Source organism: Carassius gibelio, chromosome B23, assembly GCF_023724105.1.
Source record: "Carassius gibelio isolate Cgi1373 ecotype wild population from Czech Republic chromosome B23, carGib1.2-hapl.c, whole genome shotgun sequence".
NCBI lineage: Eukaryota > Metazoa > Chordata > Actinopteri > Cypriniformes > Cyprinidae > Carassius > Carassius gibelio.
In genome coordinates, this window is record NC_068418.1 from 24,807,285 (window position 1) to 24,830,387 (window position 23,103).

The 23,103-nt window shown below is 36.0% G+C and overlaps 3 protein-coding genes and 1 long non-coding RNA gene across 4 annotated transcripts in view; 3 read left to right on the plus strand and 1 right to left on the minus strand.

Annotated features, from left to right (window-relative positions):
• Positions 1 to 860, plus strand: part of si:dkey-65j6.2 (pleckstrin homology domain-containing family G member 4B) — a 21,029-nt gene extending 20,169 nt beyond the window's left edge. Inside the window, exon 25 of the mRNA XM_052594718.1 lies at positions 218 to 860. The gene's annotated coding sequence lies outside the window, so the exon portion shown is untranslated. The remainder of the gene's footprint in view (positions 1 to 217) is intronic.
• LOC128011932 (uncharacterized) lies at positions 363 to 18,825 on the minus strand. Its single transcript, XR_008182674.1, has 4 exons — positions 18,663 to 18,825; positions 7,688 to 7,788; positions 7,429 to 7,566; positions 363 to 480 (listed from the first exon to the last, which is right to left on the minus strand). It is a non-coding gene; the product is annotated as an uncharacterized LOC128011932 (long non-coding RNA).
• On the plus strand, positions 2,024 to 10,184 carry tgm2a (transglutaminase 2, C polypeptide A). Its single transcript, XM_052594726.1, has 13 exons — positions 2,024 to 2,151; positions 3,116 to 3,295; positions 4,339 to 4,563; positions 5,589 to 5,707; positions 5,907 to 6,035; positions 6,311 to 6,488; positions 7,027 to 7,156; positions 7,444 to 7,547; positions 7,633 to 7,875; positions 8,270 to 8,545; positions 8,855 to 9,015; positions 9,237 to 9,373; positions 10,019 to 10,184. The coding sequence occupies exons 1-13, from the start codon at positions 2,142 to 2,144 to the stop codon at positions 10,164 to 10,166; spliced, it is 2,040 nt and encodes a 679-aa protein (XP_052450686.1). The 5' UTR covers positions 2,024 to 2,141; the 3' UTR covers positions 10,167 to 10,184.
• A 569-nt stretch (positions 18,826 to 19,394) lies between the features above and the next one.
• On the plus strand, positions 19,395 to 23,050 carry LOC128011927 (SLAM family member 5). Its single transcript, XM_052594729.1, has 6 exons — positions 19,395 to 19,947; positions 20,031 to 20,161; positions 21,285 to 21,617; positions 21,780 to 21,839; positions 22,051 to 22,302; positions 22,423 to 23,050. The coding sequence occupies exons 2-6, from the start codon at positions 20,125 to 20,127 to the stop codon at positions 22,563 to 22,565; spliced, it is 825 nt and encodes a 274-aa protein (XP_052450689.1). The 5' UTR covers positions 19,395 to 19,947; positions 20,031 to 20,124; the 3' UTR covers positions 22,566 to 23,050.
• The last annotated feature ends 53 nt before the right edge of the window (positions 23,051 to 23,103 follow it).

The window sequence follows — 23,103 nt, forward strand, 5'->3', positions numbered from 1 at the left end:
CATGAAGATATTAAGATGTTATAAACATGAACATCATGATTTTCTGTAAAGCAGCTTTGCATAATGTATATTGTAAAATAAAAACTGTACAAATACATTTTACTTGATTAGTACCTGCTCTATAAATGGGATCATTAAGTATGTGCAAACATTAAATATATGCAACTGATCAATTACATATTTTCTGAATGATACTAATGGTGCAACATTTCCACAGGCATGCTTACATCTCTCCAGAAGTTCACTGATGTCAGAACAACCAGGTAAATCTACAGGAAACTCATGTAAGATGGATTCACCTGATGAAGAAGGACTCAGAACAGAACAGATTTTAGATATTGTTTGAAGAAAATGCAGTGGGAAATAATAAAGAACATAAACAAGATGATATTGACCAGATCTGAGACTGTGGACCAGTTCTTTACTTCTGGTGCTGACCATCTGAGAAAGACACATCTGTGGACCTACAAGGACGCTTTCCTGGATAACAACAGAAATATTCTGTTAAAGCTTCATTGTGCAATTAATTTGCATGAAATTGATTTTTAAATCAGATGCAATGCATATGTAATGTTTAATAACACAACTCAGACCAATAACCAAAAATCGGTTCTATTATCATACTTTCTGCTGTAACACTGAAATGTTGTGCTTTATACATGTATCCACCTTAAAAACCTCAGTATAGTTTATGAGGTTCTGGGAATTTTGAAAATATATACACAGTTGCTTGAAAAAATAATAATTTTGATTATTCAATTGCATGTAATTAATTTTGTGTATGTTAATATACCAGATGACAGGACCTCAGTGGAGAGAGAAACTGCATTTTAATAAATTATAATAAATAAAAGGTCATTATAATTTGCTTTGTTTTGTGTCTTTCTTTAGAAATATTGACAATAAGATAAATATGCATTAGCAGCCATAATCTTCTGTTGTTTTAGTATCATTTAAATTTATTGTATTATTTATTATTTAGATTTTTGTATATTTTACATTTTAGTCAAAGTTTTTGTAAATTTGTTGTGCTTGTCATTTTTGTGTTTTCTTTTTTGCTTTAAAATATATTTATTTGTATTCAACTTTATTAAACATTAAAAGTAAGTTATATTTAATTTTATTCAGCTTGTTGCTGTTTTGTGTCTTGATTCAGATAGACAGATGAACATGCATTAGCAGTAATACAATCCTGTGTTATTTTATTATTATTAATGTACTATAAAAGTATTTTAAAAAAAAACATTTCTTGTATTTTTAGTTTGTCGTTTTTATTTTTGCCATATTTATGTTTATCATATTCGTTTTTTTGTTTTAAAATATATTTAAATTATTTCTACTAAGCTCTATTTTTTTTCTCAGTTTTAGTTTAAATAATGTTGGTCCTTCAGCTTATATTTTAATGTTAACTAAAATCAGATTTAGTTGATAATAACGACACATACACAACACTGATACAATCAGCATCTAGTGAATGAATAAACTGATATATGTAAATAAAGTTAGTAAACATCCACTCACCCAGACTGACTTCTTACCTGATGAAATTCATTTGAGACATTCTACAATAATATGAATTATAAAGTATCTTAATTACAGTAAAAGTCCAAGCAATACCAGAACAAAGTTTAAAGCTATCTGGTCTTAATAATACTCGTTAAACATTAAAGTACAAAAATGTAATATATTCATACATAATTCATGGAATTGTTTCAGTTTGATGTTCATTTAACATTTTTAATCATACAATACAATTAATTGTTTAAAAATGCTCAGAGAACAAATGAAAGTCAACTCAGAATGTTCAAAAATGGAACATTCCCTAATGTTGATGTTTGCATTGTGTAAAAAAAAAAAAAGAACATTTAAAACTGAAAAACGAGAGATCATAATTAATGTGCTTCTACAAGCCCACAGAGACCGTTTGTCAGAAATAGACTCATGTAATATGACATGCTGTAATGTGATTTAATGCCATCAGTCATGGAAGACATGGAAGAGCCGGGGTTCAAAGTCTACAGAGCGTCCCCTGACACCACCGTAACATTAGGACGCTACGCCCGAAATATCTCTCCAGTGACCCCAACACCAGCTGAAGTCACCCAACACGAGTCACACGCTGAGCATTACCCCCGGAGACCATGGACAAAGGTAGGATCGCCTTCACGGCAGCTTAAGAAACAAATAAAAGTGTGATTTCGTGGTGCATTTGCATATTTATTGGGGAAATGCACAAGAAAATATTTATGGGAAACGCAAAAGCATGGTCAGTTCTTTTATATATGTGTCTTCAATGTATAGAAACCTGATATCTGAAGCATGCAAAACTGATTATTTGCATCCAAACAAACAGATATCTGCATTGCAAATGTTTGTCTCAAGGCTGATATACTGTTCAGTTCTCAGTACTTTCCTTCTACAATAGCATCTGTGTTGCTGATCTTGCACTATCACTTGTGACTGTGGTATTTATCCGTTTTATAATATCTACACATGTTCAGCTCAGATTGCTAAAGTGTGACTTTGAGGCCTTTTGCATTCATTTCTAGCTGTGCATGATGTTCCTGTGCAATGAAAAGCATGCAAACCCATTCATTCTAATTCCTCTCATGTTGGTCAAGAATTTATGGGTCATGTACCAAAAATAGAAATGCTTAAACAGCAGCATGTGTTAACAAGTGCGTTGCCATTCAAAATTTTCAAAATCATTAGTAATAATAATAATAATTCTGTCTTATTTTCCAGTACAGATATCTTAAGATACATTTACTTAAAAAGCAAAATTAGTATGAAATGAAAAACTGTCCAAATGAAGTGACTTTATGTTTAAAACAAGAGAAAGAAATATCTGCCGGTCGGAAAAATTAATTTGAATTGAGTTATTTTTCTGACCCCTCTGGCATGAAGCATGAAGTTTTTAAAACATTTTTTAGAAAACAAAATTTATGAAGTAATTTTGCTACTCAAGTAAATTTATGTTTAAGATTCAAGACTGTTTAGTTATTTATCCTGAAAAACATGACGGAAATACTGAGAAGAATCATCATTCTTTGCAGTATAATTAGCTTAAAGCACAAATGACTGCGTGTCTTTGTTCTGTCTCTTCTCTTCTCAGTGGTGGAGATCGAACGCATTGATCTGGTGTGTGAGGTGAACAACACGGATCACCACACGCTGCAGAACGGTGCGGACCGACTGATCGTGAGGAGAGGACAGCCGTTCACCATCACACTTCACCTGCGACCGGGGACTCACTTTCAGAATGGGGACAGTATCAACTTCATCGCCCAAACAGGTTCCTCAATCACTTCCATCCTATTCAGACTTTACAAATATGAACCATAGCAGCTTACAGTAACATCACCAGTAAAAGCAGCCTCTGGCAATGCAACAAAGTTGGACAGATTTAACTTTTTAAGCAAATGAACGCAGTTAGGGTTAGGGTTAACAACCAAGTTAACATGATCCGTCTGGAAATAGGAGTTGAGGGGTCAGAGGTTAGCTGGTAAGTTTCAATAATTAGTCCCTACTGATGAACTAAAAACAGCTTTTGCACTGATGACCTTAAAAGAACTAGCCACATACTGAAAATGTATTATTATATAAAAAAAGACAGCATTTAAATTGTACATTTTTTTTATATCAAAATAGATTTTTCAACATGTATACATTTAAAGAAAACAAAAACAAATATTTAATTTATTTTAATGATATTTAAGAAGATGTATAGATGTGATGTATTGGTTATAAATCCAAAGACAGAAGCACAAACATTTACAATATTGCATATGCATTTTATAATAATGTAAATAAAGCAAATAATATAAAAATATAACAAATATTTTATTTTAATAAATTACATTTTAGAAGATATAAGTAGCATGATTATAATCTTTCATTTTTATTACTAAAATATTATTATAATTAAAAGAAAATGTAATTTTGAACATTTGTAGAATGCTAAATTTGTGTGTGTATAAATTATGTTAATTATAATGTTAATGATAAATCAACCCCCCCCCCCCGCCCCCCCCCCAAAAAAACCCAACTAAATAAATAAAATAAGCATGCATGAAGGGCACTGAGTCCTTGTTAATGACTTTGTTAAAATACTTGAAATAAATCAGGGCTGGTATATTTCCAGGCGTTCCATGCCAGTGAAGTTCCTCCTTTATTTGGAGGATTTACAGTGCTACGAGGAACGACAGTAACGCTGCTCACAGTCATCAGATCATTCACAAGTATATTATTAGAAACATGATGTAAAGGCTTCCAAACATGCACATCACATTTGAGATACTTGTGCCCATCCATTCATGTCTTTCTGTTGGGTTTCAGGTCCCATCCCCTCAGTGGAGGCACAAACCAAAGCCAAATTCAGCCTCAGCAGATTCATCTCCAGATCGAGCTGGAGTGCCACAGCAGAGGCGTCTGACAGCACTGTATCTCTGACCGTGTGCTCGCACCCAAACGCTCCTATCGGAGTCTATAAGCTGATCCTGGATCAGGGAGAAGGAGTCAGTCTGGGAGAGTTTGTCCTGCTCTTTAACCCCTGGTGCAAACGTAAGCTGTTCTGTCATCGGTGACCGATAAAGAAGCACTTAAAGGGATAGTTCATCCAAAAATGAAAATTCTGTCATTAATTACTGACCCTCATGTCCTTCCAAAGCCATAAGACCTTCATTCATCTTTGGAACACAAATTGAGATATTTCAGATGAAATCCGAGAGCTTTCTGACCCTGCTTAGACAGCAACACAACTGATGTGTTCAAGGCCCAGAAAGGCAGTAAGGACATTGTTAAAACGTAATTTTTATGAAGCTAAGAGAATAATTTATGTGCTGAAAGAAAAAAAAAAAAACAACTATATTCAATTCTTCTCCTCTGCGTCACCCTCATTTTTGGGTGAACTATCCCTTTAAATTTACCGGAGCAAACAATCAAAATGACTTTGGCTTTATGCATAAACTTTTTTTTTTTTTTTTTTGCAGTCTGAACAGTGTTAAAATAGGATTTTTGCATATTTGTTTCAGTGTAAACTATCAAATTATTATGTTTTTTGTCATCCTGGGCACAATATGCATAATATAATATTAGAATACCCTCATCATATTTGCTGAATAAAATCCAACACTTCTTTCTCTACTAATGTTGGGATGCTGATTCAAAGATTAAGTTTTCAAAATTATATTTTGTTATTTATAAATAATTATAAGTTCTGACAATAAATTAAGCAATTAAAACATTTTTAAAAATGTTTTACATTTGGATGCTTTTGTTATTTTTCATTTTTGCATTGAAACAGATATATAACATTTGAAAAAGCACCATTCTTATTTTGTACTATATATAATTTTTTTTTTTACTCACTCATGTAATATTAGGAAGTTTTGCAAGTGATCAGAACTTTATAAACCTTACCACACATTTTTTTAATTATAATATTAGCTTTGACTTGATTCTAACGTTTGTAATCGTGGCATTGCCAATACTGTTTACATTTGACAGTTGTAAGTCAATTTCGATAAAAATGAACAAAAAACATGTTCAAAATGGAATATATTTTCGGTCTGTGTTGGTTGTTTCAGAGGACTCAGTGTTTCTGGCGAGTGATGCTGAGAGGGAGGAATACGTCCTCTGTCAGGACGGGCTGATCTTCCGCGGGATACCCAAACGCATCACAGTCTTACCATGGACCTTTGGACAGGTACTACAACTCAAAACATCTCTAGGGTTGCTTTACAGTAGCAACATGTTCATCAGAAGCTTACTCGAATTCATAAATTAATTTGCCTTCTTTTGATACAATAATTGTTAGATACCCAAGCACCCATTAAAACATTCAAACAGTATTAATGCCCAAAGCATCTGTGCTTCACTGACATGTTTGGTTTCTGTTTCCACAGTTCGAGACTGGCATACTGGACATCTGTTTGCAGATTTTAGATGAGAGTCCAAACTATATAAGTGACGCAGCGCTGGACTGTTCTGAGAGGAGGAACCCCGTTTATGTGACCCGAGTCCTCAGTGCCATGGTCAGTTACAGACCTCAAATATTACTGACGTTCTACTCATTTTAAAGTTATGAGTGTTCTGCTTGATTATCACCAGCTCAAATCTTATTCAGTTGAAATTAGAATCTAAAAATGTTTTTGACTGACTGAGCAAAATTATAAAATTCTGTTTATTTGAGACTTAAAAAAAAAATCTAGTTATGTATTTGTCTAGCAGCATGATAACATTATTTTTTACATGCATTAAATAAATGCAAGAGCTGCTTTCGAGTGTAAAACTGTTTTGTACCGTCCAGATCAACAGTCTAGGTGATAAAGGCGTTCTGGTGGGTAACTGGTCAGATGACTATGAGGACGGCGTGAAGCCCACCGTATGGAAGGACAGCTGCTCCATCCTCCGGCAGTGGAGTAATGACGGATGCAGGGCGGTGCGTTACGGACAGTGCTGGGTATTCGCAGCTGTTGCCTGCACAGGTGACCCATTAACTTCCGCAATAATTATCACAAGTCAATTAACAGTCATTCACCTGATTAGCAGACAGATATTTTTTGACATCATGGAAAATTCAATAGGATAGGGAGGTTTGTTCATTTTATTTGTCCATTGTGGTCGGTTTTCTCGTTTTGGGAATTTTAAATATAGACCAGAAATTAAAAGACTCTGAATATTCAACACGAGAAATCGTGTATAAAATAATAATAAATATGTCTATATAGTTATTATATTAGTTTTAATTATTTTTGTACTTAAAGTAGATGAAAATTTTTAATGTTGCCTTCGTAACTAAGTGGTTAGACCTAAATGAACACATTTTAAAATTATTTTTAATTTTAAAATGTTAACAATCATAACCCTGACTCATAACCTTCATTTTTTTGGGAATCATGCTTACTTTTTAAAGGCCCATTCCTTTTCATGTCCCAATTATATAAACTTATCCCATGCATTTTCACATATTATCTCAGATATGATAAAACCATATCTTGTTTATGTGTTTGATTGATGTTGCAGTGTCCAGAGCTTTGGGAATCCCATGCAGAGTTGTCACCAACTATGGATCAGCACGTGACAGCAATGGAGACCTAGTGATGGAGCGTTTCTACAACGAGTTTGATGAGAACATTGCTAACGACTCTATATGGTATGCACTGTACAGCCAAAATTAAACAAGATAAAAGTAATTGGTGAACTTTTTAGGGTTATCTTTGGTTTTATTGAAAAACCTTAGATGAAGAGCGTCCATCGAACCTTTTCAATGCACAATAAGTTTCTTATAGTGGGAAAAGGTTCTTCAGATTATTAATATGTTCTTCTTTTTTATGGAAACCAAAATGGTTATATCATAGCACTGCTGCAAAAAAACATTTTGGAACTTTTATTATTAATAATATAATCCAAATAAGAAAAACATACCTTGTTCTGCATTAGGAACTTCCATGTTTGGGTGGAGAACTGGATGACACGTCCAGACCTGACGCTAGGGTACGAGGGTTGGCAATCGAGCGACCCAACACCTCAGCATCGGAGTGAAGGTGAGCCAATAATCAATGCCTAATAGAAGTGGAGAAGTAGAGTCAATGAAGGAGAACCTCAGTCCTGCTGTCCATCTTCTGCCAGGCGTCTTCTGTTGTGGACCAGCCCCTGTGAGAGCCATTAAAGAGGGCGAGCTCACTTTCAAATATGACGTCCCGTTCGTGTACGCCGAGGTGAACGCTGATGTGGTGGAGTACATCAAACTGAGAGATGGAAGGGTGTTTAAGATGGGCGGATCCACTACGGAGGTCGGGAAATCCATCAGCACCAAAGCAGTGGGTCGAGATGAAAGAGAGGACATTACACACACCTACAAGTATCCAGAGGGTAGGGAGCCTTTCATTCATTCAGGGTTAAGAATCTAGGTTGGATGCAAATTCAATTCCCAAAAGGAAAATAAACTCTGATTTTAAGTATACCACAGAACAAGCCACTTAATTCTAGGTTATTGTAGGAGCATCTATCCTCTTAAACTCTATTTCTATAAGGCCCTAAAACACAACAGCTTATATTATATTATATTAGATTATATGCTGGGTCAAGTTTGCTTATACTAGCTGGTGTATTAGCATATGACTTATTGGTGAGGCTAGTTTAAAAGCCAGATAGAGACACAATCATCCAAAACATAGGGTAGGACGATTAAGCATTTTCTGGTACCGATATGCTATATTAAAATTTTTCATTGCCGCCTATATGATAAACGCTGTTTTCTGTTCAGGTTCTGAAGAAGAGAGAAGGGTTTATGAGAAGGCAAATCATCACAACAAACTAGCACAGGCTGGAGAGGAGCCTGGTTTGCACATCAAAATTAAAGTGACCCCGGACATGCAGATCGGCTCTGATTTTGACGTCTACGCAGAGTTAAAAAACAACACCATGGTCACGAAGTCCTGTAGAGTTATGTTCTACGCCCAAGCAGTGTCTTACAATGGCAAACTTGGAGAAACCTGTGGACTGGGCGAGTTTACAGAGATGAATTTGGCTTCGACTGAAGGTGAGCCTGGTTCCCTAAGTTTTTAACTAACATAACTGTAACTTTGGACATGCATATAAAGTCTTTTATAAAATGAATACTATAGAATAACCATTTTTGGTTCCCAAAAGAACCATTCAGTTTCTAATGGTTTTAAGAACTATTTTAGTGTGATGAACATTTTAAAAATCTAAAAGAACCTTGGTTCATTTTTAAGAACCTTTTGTGGAATGAAAGCTCCATGAATGTTAAAGGTTCTTCATGGAACCATCTATGCCAGTAAGAGTTTATATTCAAAAAGGTAACTGTCTAATCATGTTTTATGTTCAGGGGGTAAAGTAACCCTTCGACTGGAATATGCAGAGTACAGCAAAGCCATAACTCAAGACAGGATGATCAAACTGTTGGCTTTACTCATCGATGCAGAGACACGGGATTTCTACAGAGCAAAGAAGACCATCATACTGGATGGCCCTGAAATAATCGTCAATGTAAACGTCAACTTCTCTCTACTATTTACATTTATAGTATGCTGGCTTTAGAAAATTAGCTTACAGTTATTGTGAAAAATTTGGTTAGGTTTGCATTTAAAATCCCTTAAGAAACTTGGGTTGCTCACTGGGGTGAAACAGCCAATACATAATTAATATGAATCAATGTACTGTAAGGAAGACTCATGGCTCTAATAAGGTGTGATTCTGTCCCCCCGCAGATCCTGGGTGTCCCAAAAGTGGGCCAGAACCTGGTGGCAGATTTAGCACTGCAGAATCCACTTCCGGAGCCCTTGGAGAACTGTGTGTTCACTATACATGGTGCCAACCTGACCGACGGCAAACCCATCACTCATGAGTAAGTCACCCGATCAGTCCGGACCGGGGTGTGAAAATACATTCCCTCATTCCTCCTGTAGACATACCTGGTGTCATTTCAACTCATCACATGATCAGATTGAAAGACAGATGAAAAACTTCAGCGGTGGTAATGCATCAGTACAACATATCAGTATAAGAAACACAGTGTTGGAGAAGTTACTTTGAAATCGTAGCCTCGCAGACTACTCTAAAATTAGTTAGAAACTACAACTTAATCATAAAAAGCAGCTAGCTATATAAGTTTTTAATTCAACATAATTTTTTCAATCAAAGCTGTGTTTACCTTAAAAAGAGGTAAAATCACTAAACAGTAATAGCATGTCGTATTTAAGCTTATTATGCACAATCAATCAGCAATTTGTGCATGTTTCCTCAAGTCCCTATGCATCCATCCATCTACTTAGCAATAGAGCATTATAGCAACCTTTTGAAACAATTTAAAAGCATATACTGTTTGTTGATTATGAGAGATGACATTTAAAAAGATCACATTTTAGATTTTGTTTAATGTCATTTCAGATACTTATGATATGAATTATTGCCAGTTTAGAGTGGTGTTGTTTATTAAAAGTCTAAAAATAAAAAGTTGCATAGCTGTAACACTTTTTTTTTTTTTAAACAGGGTTGGAACAGTTGGTCCTAAAGAGTTTGCCGCTGCCAAAGTGCAGTTCACACCAAAGCTGCCAGGACAAAGGAAGATACTGATAGATTTTGCCAGCGATAAACTTCACAATGTTGTGACCTATGAGAATCTTGTCATATATGAATAAATGGACTGTTTTTACTTATGCTTGTGAGGTCTTATTCTGTTAGTTCATGTGGAGTCAGATATCAATTTGAATTTTCAGCATGAAAAACATGCACACAATTTGAAAATGAAATCTCCTTAAATGCAAGTTCTGCTGCAAAAATTAGTTATGAATATTTTGTACAAGGGCTGTGTAAATGAATGAAATTATAATAAAATCATGAAATGAGAAGGCATGACTGTGTGCAATTAGAACCAATCAGCATGCCTAAATCTAGTATGAAAACTGAACAGTATGGGCTTACCATTACAACATGGAAGAAAGCACAGAAACAGGGAAAATGCTTTCAGGGCAGTATAAGATCTTGGTGTAAGGGCCAACAATAATGACTACCCAACGGCCCGGAAACATTCAGTCATCTTTAAACGGTTCAATTTTGTAATTGCATGCTGTCTGAAATTTCTGTCTGTGTGCACAAAACATTGAATTGAGTTCTTTTGCAATATTTTGCACTATTTACATTAAATTTTATTTATAAGTATATTGGACCAGTGCAATAGGTCTTAAAGTGACAGCAGCCTAATAAACCTGTTGTTTTCTGTGTTATTAATTTCAATCAAACAACAATATAAAAATAGAAGAACTCACTGCTCTTAACTGAATACCTTTCACGAGGATTAAAAACATTTTCTCTTAAATATTTGAAGTTTAAATTATTTAAGATAGTAGTGTTTGCTGTGGTATCAAAATTGGGATCTAGGATTGTGAAATTTCACAGCCATCTAAAATGTTGTTGTCATAAAATAAGTGAAATTCTAAGCAACTGTTTCATATTATTTATATATATATATATATATATATATATATATATATATATATATATATATATATATATATATATATTAGTGGTGGGCCGTTATCGGCGTTAACGCGAGATTCTTATCGGGTGATACAAAAAAATATCGCCGTTAATCTATTATCAAAGTTCGGTTGGGAGCTAGGCGAGCTATGATGACTTTCACCTTGATATTTTATATAACTGACTCGCTGAGGCCAGCTTAAAAAGATGCTCAGGACAGTTGACGGGCCACTGCTGCGCATCGTCACGAAAGCTTATCTTTTTGTCATGTTTTTACGCCTTACCGCTTGTCGATTTAAACATTAAAGCATCCGAACACAAGACGCGGAAAAGATGAAAAGAGCAGAGCTTTTTGCTCGTGCCGACAAATACATACAAAACATGTCAAAATATTCATCTGGGAAATTGTCCTCGAAAAAACTGTCAGTTATTTCTTAAGTGAAAGTAAACAGTTTAGGAAAAATGTGATGTTTATTATATTGGATGCGTTCATCGTCTCTTAAAGGGACCGCGTCTAATTTAGCTACTGGCTGCTGTAATGATAATCCAAGAACATGAAAGAAAATCACTCACTGCTCTTGACTGAATTACTTTGTAGTTTTAACAGTCAAACCAAAAATTATTCAGACACCAGGTATAATTTTTGATATATATATAGCAAAACTGTAATAATGTGAGAAATGTTGAAGGTGTCTGAATAAATGTAGGTTTCATTGTATATTTCATTTTTACATGGAAGACTATCCAGTGCAATTTTACATCTAATTATTTGGTTTCTGTAACTTGACACCTACAAACTTGAAAAAAACTTAAACATTGGTGTGAAACGGGCGTAAAGTTGTTTGCCCCTTGTGCAATGTGGAATTAGTTTACAGCTTTTTCAAGCACTTTGTGATGCATTTCGGAAACAGGAGATGAGCCCCTTTTCTAATGCACCACCTAGCTTGATAAACCCCTTCTCAAAGACTTACTGTTTGTCAATTTTATTTGGGTAACACACATATTCTGAATGCCTTCGGCAGAATTCGAATGAGCCATTTTAATCTAGATTAATTAAAGATCACAGTGAGATTAATCCAGATTAAAAAAATTAATCTATGCCCACCTCTAATATATATGTATACATTTGTCCATATCTGTTTTGTACTAATCTATGTACAGTAAATTCATAATTTTTTACTTTGAACAGACAAAATTATTCAACTTTACAAATGCAAGTGTGGTTGGAATAAACTGCCGTCCATTTGCATGCTTGACATCCATTTCTCATGTTAGAAAAACTTGAATTTGAATATTGCATCAATGCAAAACTGCTCAAAATGTCTGAAACTCCTCAATAAGTCATAAATCTGAATTATGAATCAGCTCTGCAGCATTTAAAGCAAACCACAATCAGTTCCACCTACAGTCGGCTGAATTGAAGCACGGTTGGCAGCGTGCTTTGGACGTGTTGGTGTTTAAAAGCCTAAGAACACTTTCTTGTGAGATACCATTCTTTAGATCATATTTGTTTTTTAAAATGTTTACACTTATTTTCTTCTATACCAATCTCTTCCTCCAATTTTTATTGTTTTCTTATAGATTAAAAAATGGTGACGTGGGACCAAACAAACACTTCAACATGCACACCATTGATTTTGTCAGGTAACTACAGCTTGTGCTATGTTATACCCAACTACTTTATTACCTTCTCTCTCAGCATCAACATGGTTCTCAGTCTACCGGCAAACTGTTACATCCTGTGGCTGAGTGTGAAAGAGATGATTCAGGGACAGTCGACCGAAATCTTCATCTTCAATGCGGCACTCGTTGAGGTCGTCTTCTGCTCTTCTTATGTTTTTATCATACAGCAGTATTTCTTTAACTGTACCAATTGCAAGTTTGGCGTATACTTTCCTGGTATGCTGCTGTTAGTCGGCCGTCCTTTGTTTCAGAGCTGCACTTGTGTGGAGCGTTACGTAGGGGTTCTCTATCCCGTGACCTTCTTGAAGCTCAAACCCATGAAATACAGAATTGCGTTATCCATCATCGGATGGATTCTGACAGTCATCTCAAGTTTTATAGTTTCACTGAACATCATTGAACTTCATCAATTGGTTTTGCCAGAACTGCTTGTTTTTTTCAGCATCAAAGTTTTCAGCTGCTTGATGGTCCTGAAGGCTCTGAAGCAACCTGGACCTGGTGACGACTTCAAGAGGAAAGAGGCAACGAACCAAGACAAACTCAAAGCTTTTCGGATCATTCGGATTGTGTTGGCATCTGCAGTGCTTATGTACGGCCCTATGATTATTTCTCTTGGGCTTTATTATCTTATAGATTTAAAGAGGTTTCTTTTGTCCTGGTCTGGGGCATTGAGTATTGGGCTCATGACAGGGTTTGTGCATCCTTTCCTCTATCTCAAAAGAGTTGGAAAACTCAGCTTTTGCTAAAAGTACTTCCCATATGTTGGTGTACCAAAAAGCATTAGAAAAACAAATACTGCTTTTCTTTTGAGAAATATTAGATGTGATCTAACACAAAGTTAAAAAGATAGTTCATCCAAAAAATCTATTTCTTGCCAACTTCATGTAATTCCAAACCTGGATTTCTTTCTTCTGTGTAACACAAATACATAGATATTTTAAAGAACACTAAGGTCTAAACAACAAAAGCTGGCTTTTACAATATATTTTTTTAGACAGAAAGAAACATACAGATTTGAAATGATGTGAGGTTGGGTAAACGATTGGGTAATTTTATTTTTGGGGAGAATATCCCATTTAATCCACTTGCAAAACCCTGTCTGGTAGTAACGTATAAAAGATGTAGCAGATCTGCTGTACTTTGATGTAAACATACTGTTTTCTGAATACCAGTAACATGTAGCTAATTATATGTTCATTGTGTATTTTATATTTAGATTTCTTAAATAAGTTTTTAAATATATCAATAAAGATAAATATTTAATGAACATGTTCCTCTTACTTACTAGATCTGCTTTCACCTCAACCGAATGCCAAATGAAATCATCCTGCATTTGGGCTGATTTATTCATACTAGTTTGGGCTTGTATGTAATGCTCCAATTGAAGTCAACCCCCCTAAAAGAACCAACATGAAATGAAAACAAAAGATTAGAGAGTTCAGGTTCCTGCACAATTTACATATTTTCCAGTCATTTAGTTTGTTGTGCTAGTATGTTAAATCGATTGTGGTCTACTGTGACAGCTGTGTCGACAACAAATGTGTTTCATCCTAGAAAACCATCATGCAATAACATTTTAATGTGACAACCTGAATAGCGTATACCTCTCAACCCAATGTCTGCAGTTTTACCCTTGCATTTGAACATTTACCATCTACCATTTACCATTTCAGATTGCAGAAAGAGCAATCTGCATTGAAATGGCATTCAGTGATTCAGAAGATGGGTGTGGTCATCTTCTGTCTATCTGCAATAACCCTCAAATCCCATTCACCTTTGCACATATTAAAACCTGTCATATAAAGATCACTTACAAAACACCCAAGAACACATACACTGGGCATCACTAAATTAAAATATGTTGTGTCATCATAGCTATTATGTTATAATGTAAATATTGGGCATAAAACCCATTGTCTCCAAAAAAAATAATAATAATTAAAAATATCCCAAAAGTTGTCCTGTAGGCTACCTGTAATGTCTCCGATTAATTAATTATTATTTTTTAACTTGGTTCACTTTAGCAGACTGTTTAAAGGAGTGCTACTGGAAAAACTTTGTCGATAGATTTATTAGAGTTTTACAAATGCAAAGGCATGTCTTAATTTGAAGAGAAAAAAAATGGACAGTCTGTCTTAAGCCATTAATCCCCCAATATGCAACAGGGTTGCCAGGTTTTCACAACAAAACCCACCCAATTGCTTCTCAAAACTAGCCCAATTACTGTACATTTAAAGGAGGATCCCCCGGTAATCGCATTGCGGTGGGGTAAAATATACGTTTTTGGTGGGGTTTCCCTGGTAAAACTCGCAAGAGGCTAAATAACATCTAATTGGGGTCGCTTAAACCCACGGACATGAAAACCAACCCGCGGCAACATAGGGTGATCATATGCACCATTCATACTGGACACGTCCCAGTCAGGATTTTAATATTGCCTAAAATATCCAGGTTTTGGCTATTTGCACTGTGCAGGTTGATCGTTGTGTAACATTCATGAGAGCTATAAAGAGCAGAGCAGACGGCTCCTTATGCTTTCGAATTGCTTTCATGCGTTTGTCGTTCATTTAACTTGAAGCATTGTGGTGCACTTTGTTTTTTTGGGGGATTTGTGTGCAGCGACGCTTCAAGTCAATGGAACAAACAAACATGTGCATATTTGAATCGCTTTGATCATTCCCTCTAGATCTCACCTGCTCACACGCAGCCCAACGATTGGTCGATTATGTACAAAACCTGCATGTTATTGGTCAAACTGCTCTGGATGTTTTAGGCATTATTAAAATCCTGGCTGGGACGTGTCCTGTATGAACTGCGCATATGGTCACCCTACGGCAACAGTATTAAAATAGCCCCTTTCAAAGGGAAGTCCTCAGACTTGGCAACACTGAGCTGCAGTGATGTACAGTAGAACTGTCTGGTTACGTATGTAACCCTCATTCCCTGATGGAGGGAACAGAGACGTTACATCAGTGACTGAAGAATTGGGATCTCGCTAAAGAGACGAATCGCCTACGGGTGTAAACAAAACAAGCCAATGAATGTTGGCATGTGAGATTTGCATTGCCCACCCCACCCCGCAGTGAGGGTATATAACTTAATGTGCAGTCGCACATTAAGTTTTTCGTTGAGGAGTCGAAACAGTGTGCTTCGCCCGTACATCGGTGGTACAGCAATTGTGGTGACAGAACGTAATGTCTCCATTCCCTCCTTCTGGGATCGAGGGTTACATACGCAACTGAGAAATTCCCTTTCAGTCAGACTCATCCTGCCTGGGGTGAGATCACTACACATCAGAGATGGCAGAGAAATCTCTGCTAGTGAAAGACACAAGCTTACTGTGATGGAAGCCGTACTGTGGAAGAATACACGTGTGGGATCACCCTAATGGGGACACACTACACACGGGCACCTAGCCCAGCACAAGGGCTGACCTTGGGCATACACACGAGTGCTGGACCTGGCGTCTGACGCTCCACCACGCCTGACTGCCGAGGGTGCAGGAGGAACTTCAACAGGGTTAGCCAAAAGGGAAGCTAAACTGAGAAGCTCTTAAGCGCATGTATCCTGTATCCTGAATGGCATAGCAAGCGTGATTGACACCGAGCCGGTACAGCATTACCAGCCATCTGAGGCAAGTACACGAGAGGACACTGACTCTACACAGAGATTATAGAATCTCACAAACAGGGGCGGATCTAGAAAAAATATTGATGGGGTGGTGAGAAGGGGGCAGGAATTTTTGAGGGGTGGCAACATATGGGAGACGTATATATACTGAATTTAGTCAGAGTTTGATGATAAATATATGTGCACACTACAAAAGGGCACAGGCTATCATTTACAAACTTAATCTCATGCAATCAATGTCTTGCATTTGAAACAGTTCATATAAGGAATAAGTGAACATACCCCATAAGCACCACCACACTCACTAATGCATACAGTATGCATCGACATGTAATTAAAAGCATTATAAAAGATTCAGTGTTATCAATATGTCAATTTATTATAAGAAACACAAGATTTTAACAGCCAATGACATTTCCAGCTAGTGAGACTCAACTGATTTTCTACTGTTTAGTGTTAATCACCATCTAACTCAACCAGTCAAGAGCTACATTTAACCTTAGATGTTATATGAATATGGTCCCTGAAGCATAGGTTTTATTAGCTGACAATAATAATAAATAAATAAGCATTATAGGCACAAATACAAATGTACTTTTAGAAATAGTTTTTGAAAAATATGGTGTTATTGTTGTGGCAAGCTTAAATTAAAACTTCTATGAAAACTTGTGTGATATTCCTTTAAAATAATGTTTTAGTATATCTTTTTTAAGTATATTTTACTAAGCAATTTCTTACATAATTTCTTTGAGTTAGACCAAACTTTTATTTTGGTGGGTTGTAACCAGAGTTTCTGTGTTTTTTAATTAACTATTATTATTAGCTATTAAGCCTACTTGAAGTATAGCATACTATACTGTGCAATAGTACTATATTCAAAGTTATACCGAAATTACAAATTCACAGCAATCACATGGCATTTGTAATAACATGTACATAAATTGTTTATTTGTATTTGCCTACATTATGTATTTTAAAAGTGTTATTATTAACCAATCATTATTGCCTCATTAATTTTTTATATAATGCATTTTAAGTCATTTTAAAGGCTATTGATGGCTTATGTCTGTTTTTATAGCAACAACAAAAAATATATATATATTACGATATATTAATACTTTGTAAATTATTATTTGAAGTACCAAAACCATGGTTAATTTGCAGTTGCCATGGCTACAAGAACGATGATTTGTGGTGTTATTGTTAAAACCATGGGTAATTTTCGTAAGGGAACCTGAAAAAAAAAAAAAAACTTTCACAGGAATGTGCCTGAAAGTGATAAACGGGCCTCATTTTTACCTAAATGATTTATACTTTATTTTAATATATATTAAAAAATGTATAAGGTGTGCATTGTAGCTGACACCTAAATGAACACATTACAATTGTTTTATGACTGCAAGTCTTTCTCCTCAAATCCTCTTGAGCTTCAAATTTGCGTTTGAGCCCATATGAAAGAGTAGCATAATTTACATATGATTTAAAGGCTATTTTTTACATTAAAATCAATTGTACATTATAGCTGACACCTACATGAACAGAGCTTCAAATTTGCGTTTGAGCCCATGTGAAAGAGTAGCATAATTTACATATGATTTACAGGCTATTTTTACATTTAATTCAATTGTACATCATAGCTGACACCTACATGAACAATTACACAGTTGTTTTTATGACTACAAGTCATTCTCCTCAAATGCTACTGACGTTAGAAAAGTGTATACCAATATCGCATGTAACTTTAGAGACGGTCCCTAAATTTGAGACTCGTCAAACGTCCAACGTCAAGCCAACTTTATGCCTGTTTTTTTTTTTTTTTTTTAACTTTTAGTTTTCTTTTCTCTTCGCTGGATTGCTGATGTACTCTACCCGGGCATAGATGTTCATCCATCAATCATGAACATTCAGCAGCAAACATGAGGTGCGAGCGGTCGCGAGCGCGGATGGGAGAATGGAGGAATTTTTCTTTTTTTTTTTTTTGGAGAAACTGGGATGGTGCCCTAGGCAGATTGCGTACTCTGTGTGTAGGGATCCACGGTACTGAACACCTTTAATATTGCAGACACTAATCCATATCGAGATTTGATTAAATGCTCTACTTTTGATTAATTCATTCAAAAATGGACGAATCACGTGACTTTCTGCTTTATACAGCAAGTTCCATTTCCGCGATTCAATCCCTCTCACTTTTAAAACACAAACGGGTGAATTCGTATCCTCACGCTTTTTAAAAGTGAGTATCACGTACTAGATTAACGTTACACCACTGTAACTTTAGTTATATATCATCTCAAAGTCTGTGCTTTCATTAAAGCCTCATTTATTGATAGATAATCAATTTTTACCTTTTCCTCCTGAGTCTCAGGCCTGTGACACACTGGTTGCTTGTAGTGAGCCTGGCGGCTGCTTTGCGTTTTCTGTGTTTTTATACAGTCTATGGTGACGGTCTTTATCAACGTCTTTACACACCAGAATCGTGCGGCACTGGCCTGCTGCTGCTATTGAGTCAGTTTGGGGATCGCGAATCATTTGAATCAGTTCGGGAGTTCGTAGCAGGATCGCAAATCATTTGAATCAGTTCGGGAGTTCGTAGCGGTATCGCGAATCATTTGAGTCAGTTATGGGGATCGCGAATCATTTGAATCAGTTCGGGAGTTCGTAGGGGGATCGCGAATCATTTGAGTCAGTTTGGGAGTTCGTAGCGGGATCGCGAATCATTTGAGTCAGTTTGGGGATCGCAAATCATTTGAGTCAGATCGGGAGTTTGTAGCGGGATCGCGAATCATTTGAGTCAGTTTGGGGATCGCAAATCATTTGAGTCAGATCGGGAGTTCAAAGCGGGTTCGCGAATCATTTGAGTCAGTTTGGGGATCGCAAATTATTTGAATCAGTTCTGAAGTTCAGAGCGGGATCATCATTTGAATCGGTTCGGGAGTTCGTAGCGGGTTCGCGAATCATTTGAGTCAGTTTGGGAGTTCGGAGTGGGATCACGAATCACGAAAGATTCGCGCTGGTAAATTTTCAAATTGGCCATAACCTTTAATTCGTTGCTGCCAACTGGGGTGGCAGCAGGGGTGGCTTTCTTTTAGGGTGGCATTTGTCACCCTATGCCACCCCGGTAGATCCGCCAAGTTTCCATGCACATCTCGGAGCTCGATCACGAAGCCAACAATGAAGCAGTATCCTATGAAGCAATCCGAGCAGCGTGACGGACTTGCTCAGCAGGGAAGCCCTCACTGTAGTGATCGTGACCATTAGATGGAGCCAAGAAGCGACCACATCCAGAAACACACGAGTGGAATGACATCTTTAAAAAGACACCCCATCACTCGTGGAGCTCTTTTAGAACTGCTTTTTTAGTGGCTATTTTATGAAAACAGAAGATGAAAACAGAAATGGGAAGCTGCAGCAAGCCGGGTTTCACGTCACCTCACTTGTTCACGCACACTTTTTTTTAAAAGGGGTTAAATGATTACATAAAAACATGACAAAGTATAAACACAAAAATTTTACATAGGGAATTATTTTATAGTGGAAAACAAACCTGTTAATTGTGTTTCAAGCACATCTGTCTGCCTGTTCGTTGCCCAACACATGCATTTTTCTATGAGTTTGGAAAAAGTTATAAAGGTGAGTGGAAATGTGTTTGAGAAAAATTTTTAGTACAGAACTGCCATCTTGTGGTAGAGGTCAAGTAAGTGATTTCATTGCAGGTCACTTCCTCACAAGTCCATCTGCTCAGTTGAGTTTCAGATATCATCGAGAGAACAACAACTCAATGCAATATCAACATACACATTCATCACTATGTGTGCTTTCATCTTATATTTCATCTGCGTGGGAGGTAAGATAACACATGATATTGATATTTTAATTGAATTATAAGGTTAAGCAGATAAGTGGCCTGTTCAGCAAGTAGTATAAATGATTGATTTCTGATATGTAGTAAATATACACAACTCAAAACAAACCTAATATTTAACACTATACAGTATATGAATGTTCTGACTGTTTTTTTTTTTTTTTTTGTCATTGTTTTACAATCAAATTTAAAAATAAATCAGCTGTGAAATCAAGCTGTGGCAATCTATTTCTTGATGTCATGACACCGACAAATTAGAAACACTGACATAACTATTTCCTGCTGAGAAAGCAAGAAAGACAGATAGAAAGAAAGACATTTAATTTGAATTGTTTTTTTGTTTTTTGTTTTTTTGTAATTTGTTACAAATATGTATCATCTGTTAATGTGACGGTTTAAAGAGTGGTATATTTTCATTTCTGCTGATGGTTTCACTTTTCAAGATAAAGAAACAACATCTGTCCTTCACATGCAGCACTGTGTGAAACCACAGAACGATTTCCTTTACCCCTTTTTAGATCAGGTTCTGTCAAACCTGCTAGTGCTACAAAACAGACATCCATTAAATGAAGAAATCAAAGATCTTGTCATTAATTCAAAACCTTATCATTGTTCAATCAGTTGTTTGTATGTCAGGCAGTTTTGATTTTGAAATTTGGACATTTTTAGCCCCTATATCACACGTCAAGCTTAAATCTGGTTAAGACATTTCAAATGAGATGATCTCTACAGTCTCTGAATGATCTTGGATCTAAGGTTGTGCAACAACCACAACACTTAACACACAAACCTCGTGAAACACACAGAAAAATGAGTTTTTATCATCACCACAAAACAGCTAATTAATGGTGATGACAAAATCAACAACAGTTTAAACGGCATTGCAATGGTCAGTTGCAAAAACAATAATCATAAAACAGTAATTGGTAATTGCAGTAATTGGATTTTGGGATATTTTAACAAATCACAATATGTGTCGACCAGATGTGGTGAACTATTGGTTGCCCAGAACACCAAACCACTGAAATTCAACGTGTTTAGAAATTGTACTTATATACCATATCAATAATTTGTTTACCTGTATATTTCACTTGTTTTCATGTAGTTTCAGTGGATGGAGAAGTTACTGACATCGCAACAGTTGAAGTGATGGAGGGAGGTGTTCTCAATCTAGATCCTGGACTTGAAGATCTAAAGGAAGACGTTCAGATAATGTGGACGTTTGAAAGTGGCGGAGAAAATACTCGTGTCGCACAGATGCATCAAGGGAGAATTTACACTCATTATGACATGAGATTCACAGGCAGAGTGCTATTAGACCAAAAAACTGGTATTTTAACCATCATGGACATCAGGACTAATGAATCTGGGCTGTATGAAGCCTTGAGCATCATCAGTACACACATCACAGGACGGAGATATAACGTTCATGTTTATGGTAGGTTACTGCTGCAACCTCTATTGAAAAATAACATGGAAATCATAGGATAATCATCGATTAGATTTGATCTATTGAGTATTGCACTGCAATACTAGCATCTTTAATTAAGGCAGATATGGCTTTAAGGGGATGTTCATGTGTTTTTTTTTTGTGATAAAGCACCTGTCTCTGAACCAGCCATCTGGAGCAGCTCGTCAGCTAGTGTGCACCAATCTACAGGTCTGTCTTTATGATTTATGTATGAAATAATAAAAAAAAAATGTGTAGCTTACAATTCTGACCTTTTTCTCTCAATTCTGAGTTTATAATTCAGCCTTTTTCTTAGATTTGTGTGTTTGTAACTTGCAATAGCGTCCTGCAGTTCTGTAAACTGTACTTTTTGTACATTTTTGATAGCAGTAGAAATGTCAGAGTCTTTAATTTCTTTCAGGTACGTCACAGGAAACAAAAGAGACCTGTTCTGTGTTCTGCTCAGTGAAAAATGATCGAGACGTCTTCATCTCGTGGTATAAAGGAGGAGAAATCCTGAACCAGTCCAGCAATCCTGATCTCAGCATCAACCTCAGTTTATCATTAGAGCTTCATTATAATGATCCAGAGACCTACAGCTGTACAGCTGTCAATCCAGTCAACAATAAGAGCATCCGTCTTCACATTAAAGAGATCTGCCCACTACAGGAAGGTACAAGAACTCAAACTACATTTAACACAGAACTCTCTGCCAAAATGAACACTGTGCAGGGTTTTCATTAAGACATTAGATGAGACAGAAAACTTCATGAATAACTCTCTTCTCTTTCAGTTTGTGTGGATCACTGTGGCGTCTCTGAGGCTCTGGTTCGTCTGGTTCTGTCTGGTCTGCTGGGAATCATTACTGTTGTGTTCCTCATCGAGCATTTGATCTTCTGCTCAGCTCAGAAAACAACTGCTGCTTCTGTATGCTGATGATACCTTAAAAATAGATTTAGTTTCTGTTGTATTTTATAACTGGAAACCAGTTTCTATTTAACAAAGACAACAAATAAGCTCTGAAATGTGTACAGTAGTATCATACAGTCAAACAAAACATTTTCACACCTTCAACATTTCTCACATTATCACGGTTTATTGATAAAATAAGACAAAAACTTGACAACAAAGTCAGAACAAATTCATCTTATTAACAAGTAAACTCACAGTTTATTTTTTATCACAATTTTCTGATAAAATTGAGAGAAAAGTATGTAACAAAACACGCTCAGGTAAAAGTGTAAAACACTGTAGAATATTTGGGTATAATGTTTCATAGTTTACTTTATTTTTCTATCCCTCACTTACAGTACATAAATTAACTATAGTGTCCTGCACCCACTGTTAAAATGTTTAATAAAAATATATACACAAATATAAAACTTTTTTGACTTTGTTTAGAAAACGCACTTTGGAAAAATCTCTGTCTATGTGGTCTATTAAGTGCAATAATATATTATTTCATTTGACAACG

What these genes read in the sequence shown, in the direction of transcription:
- LOC128011927 (XM_052594729.1), top strand. Translation starts at nt 20,125, where the DNA reads ATGTGTGCTTTCATCTTATATTTCATCTGCGTGGGAG. An exon ending in ATATTTCATCTGCGTGGGAG is followed by an intron (nt 20,162 to 21,284) that starts GTAAGATAACAC and finishes GTTTTCATGTAG; the next exon opens with TTTCAGTGGATGGAGAAGTT. An exon ending in GATCTGCCCACTACAGGAAG is followed by an intron (nt 22,303 to 22,422) that starts GTACAAGAACTC and finishes CTTCTCTTTCAG; the next exon opens with TTTGTGTGGATCACTGTGGC.
- tgm2a (XM_052594726.1), top strand. An exon ending in ATTGCTAACGACTCTATATG is followed by an intron (nt 7,157 to 7,443) that starts GTATGCACTGTA and finishes GTTCTGCATTAG; the next exon opens with GAACTTCCATGTTTGGGTGG. An exon ending in GAATTTGGCTTCGACTGAAG is followed by an intron (nt 8,546 to 8,854) that starts GTGAGCCTGGTT and finishes TTTTATGTTCAG; the next exon opens with GGGGTAAAGTAACCCTTCGA.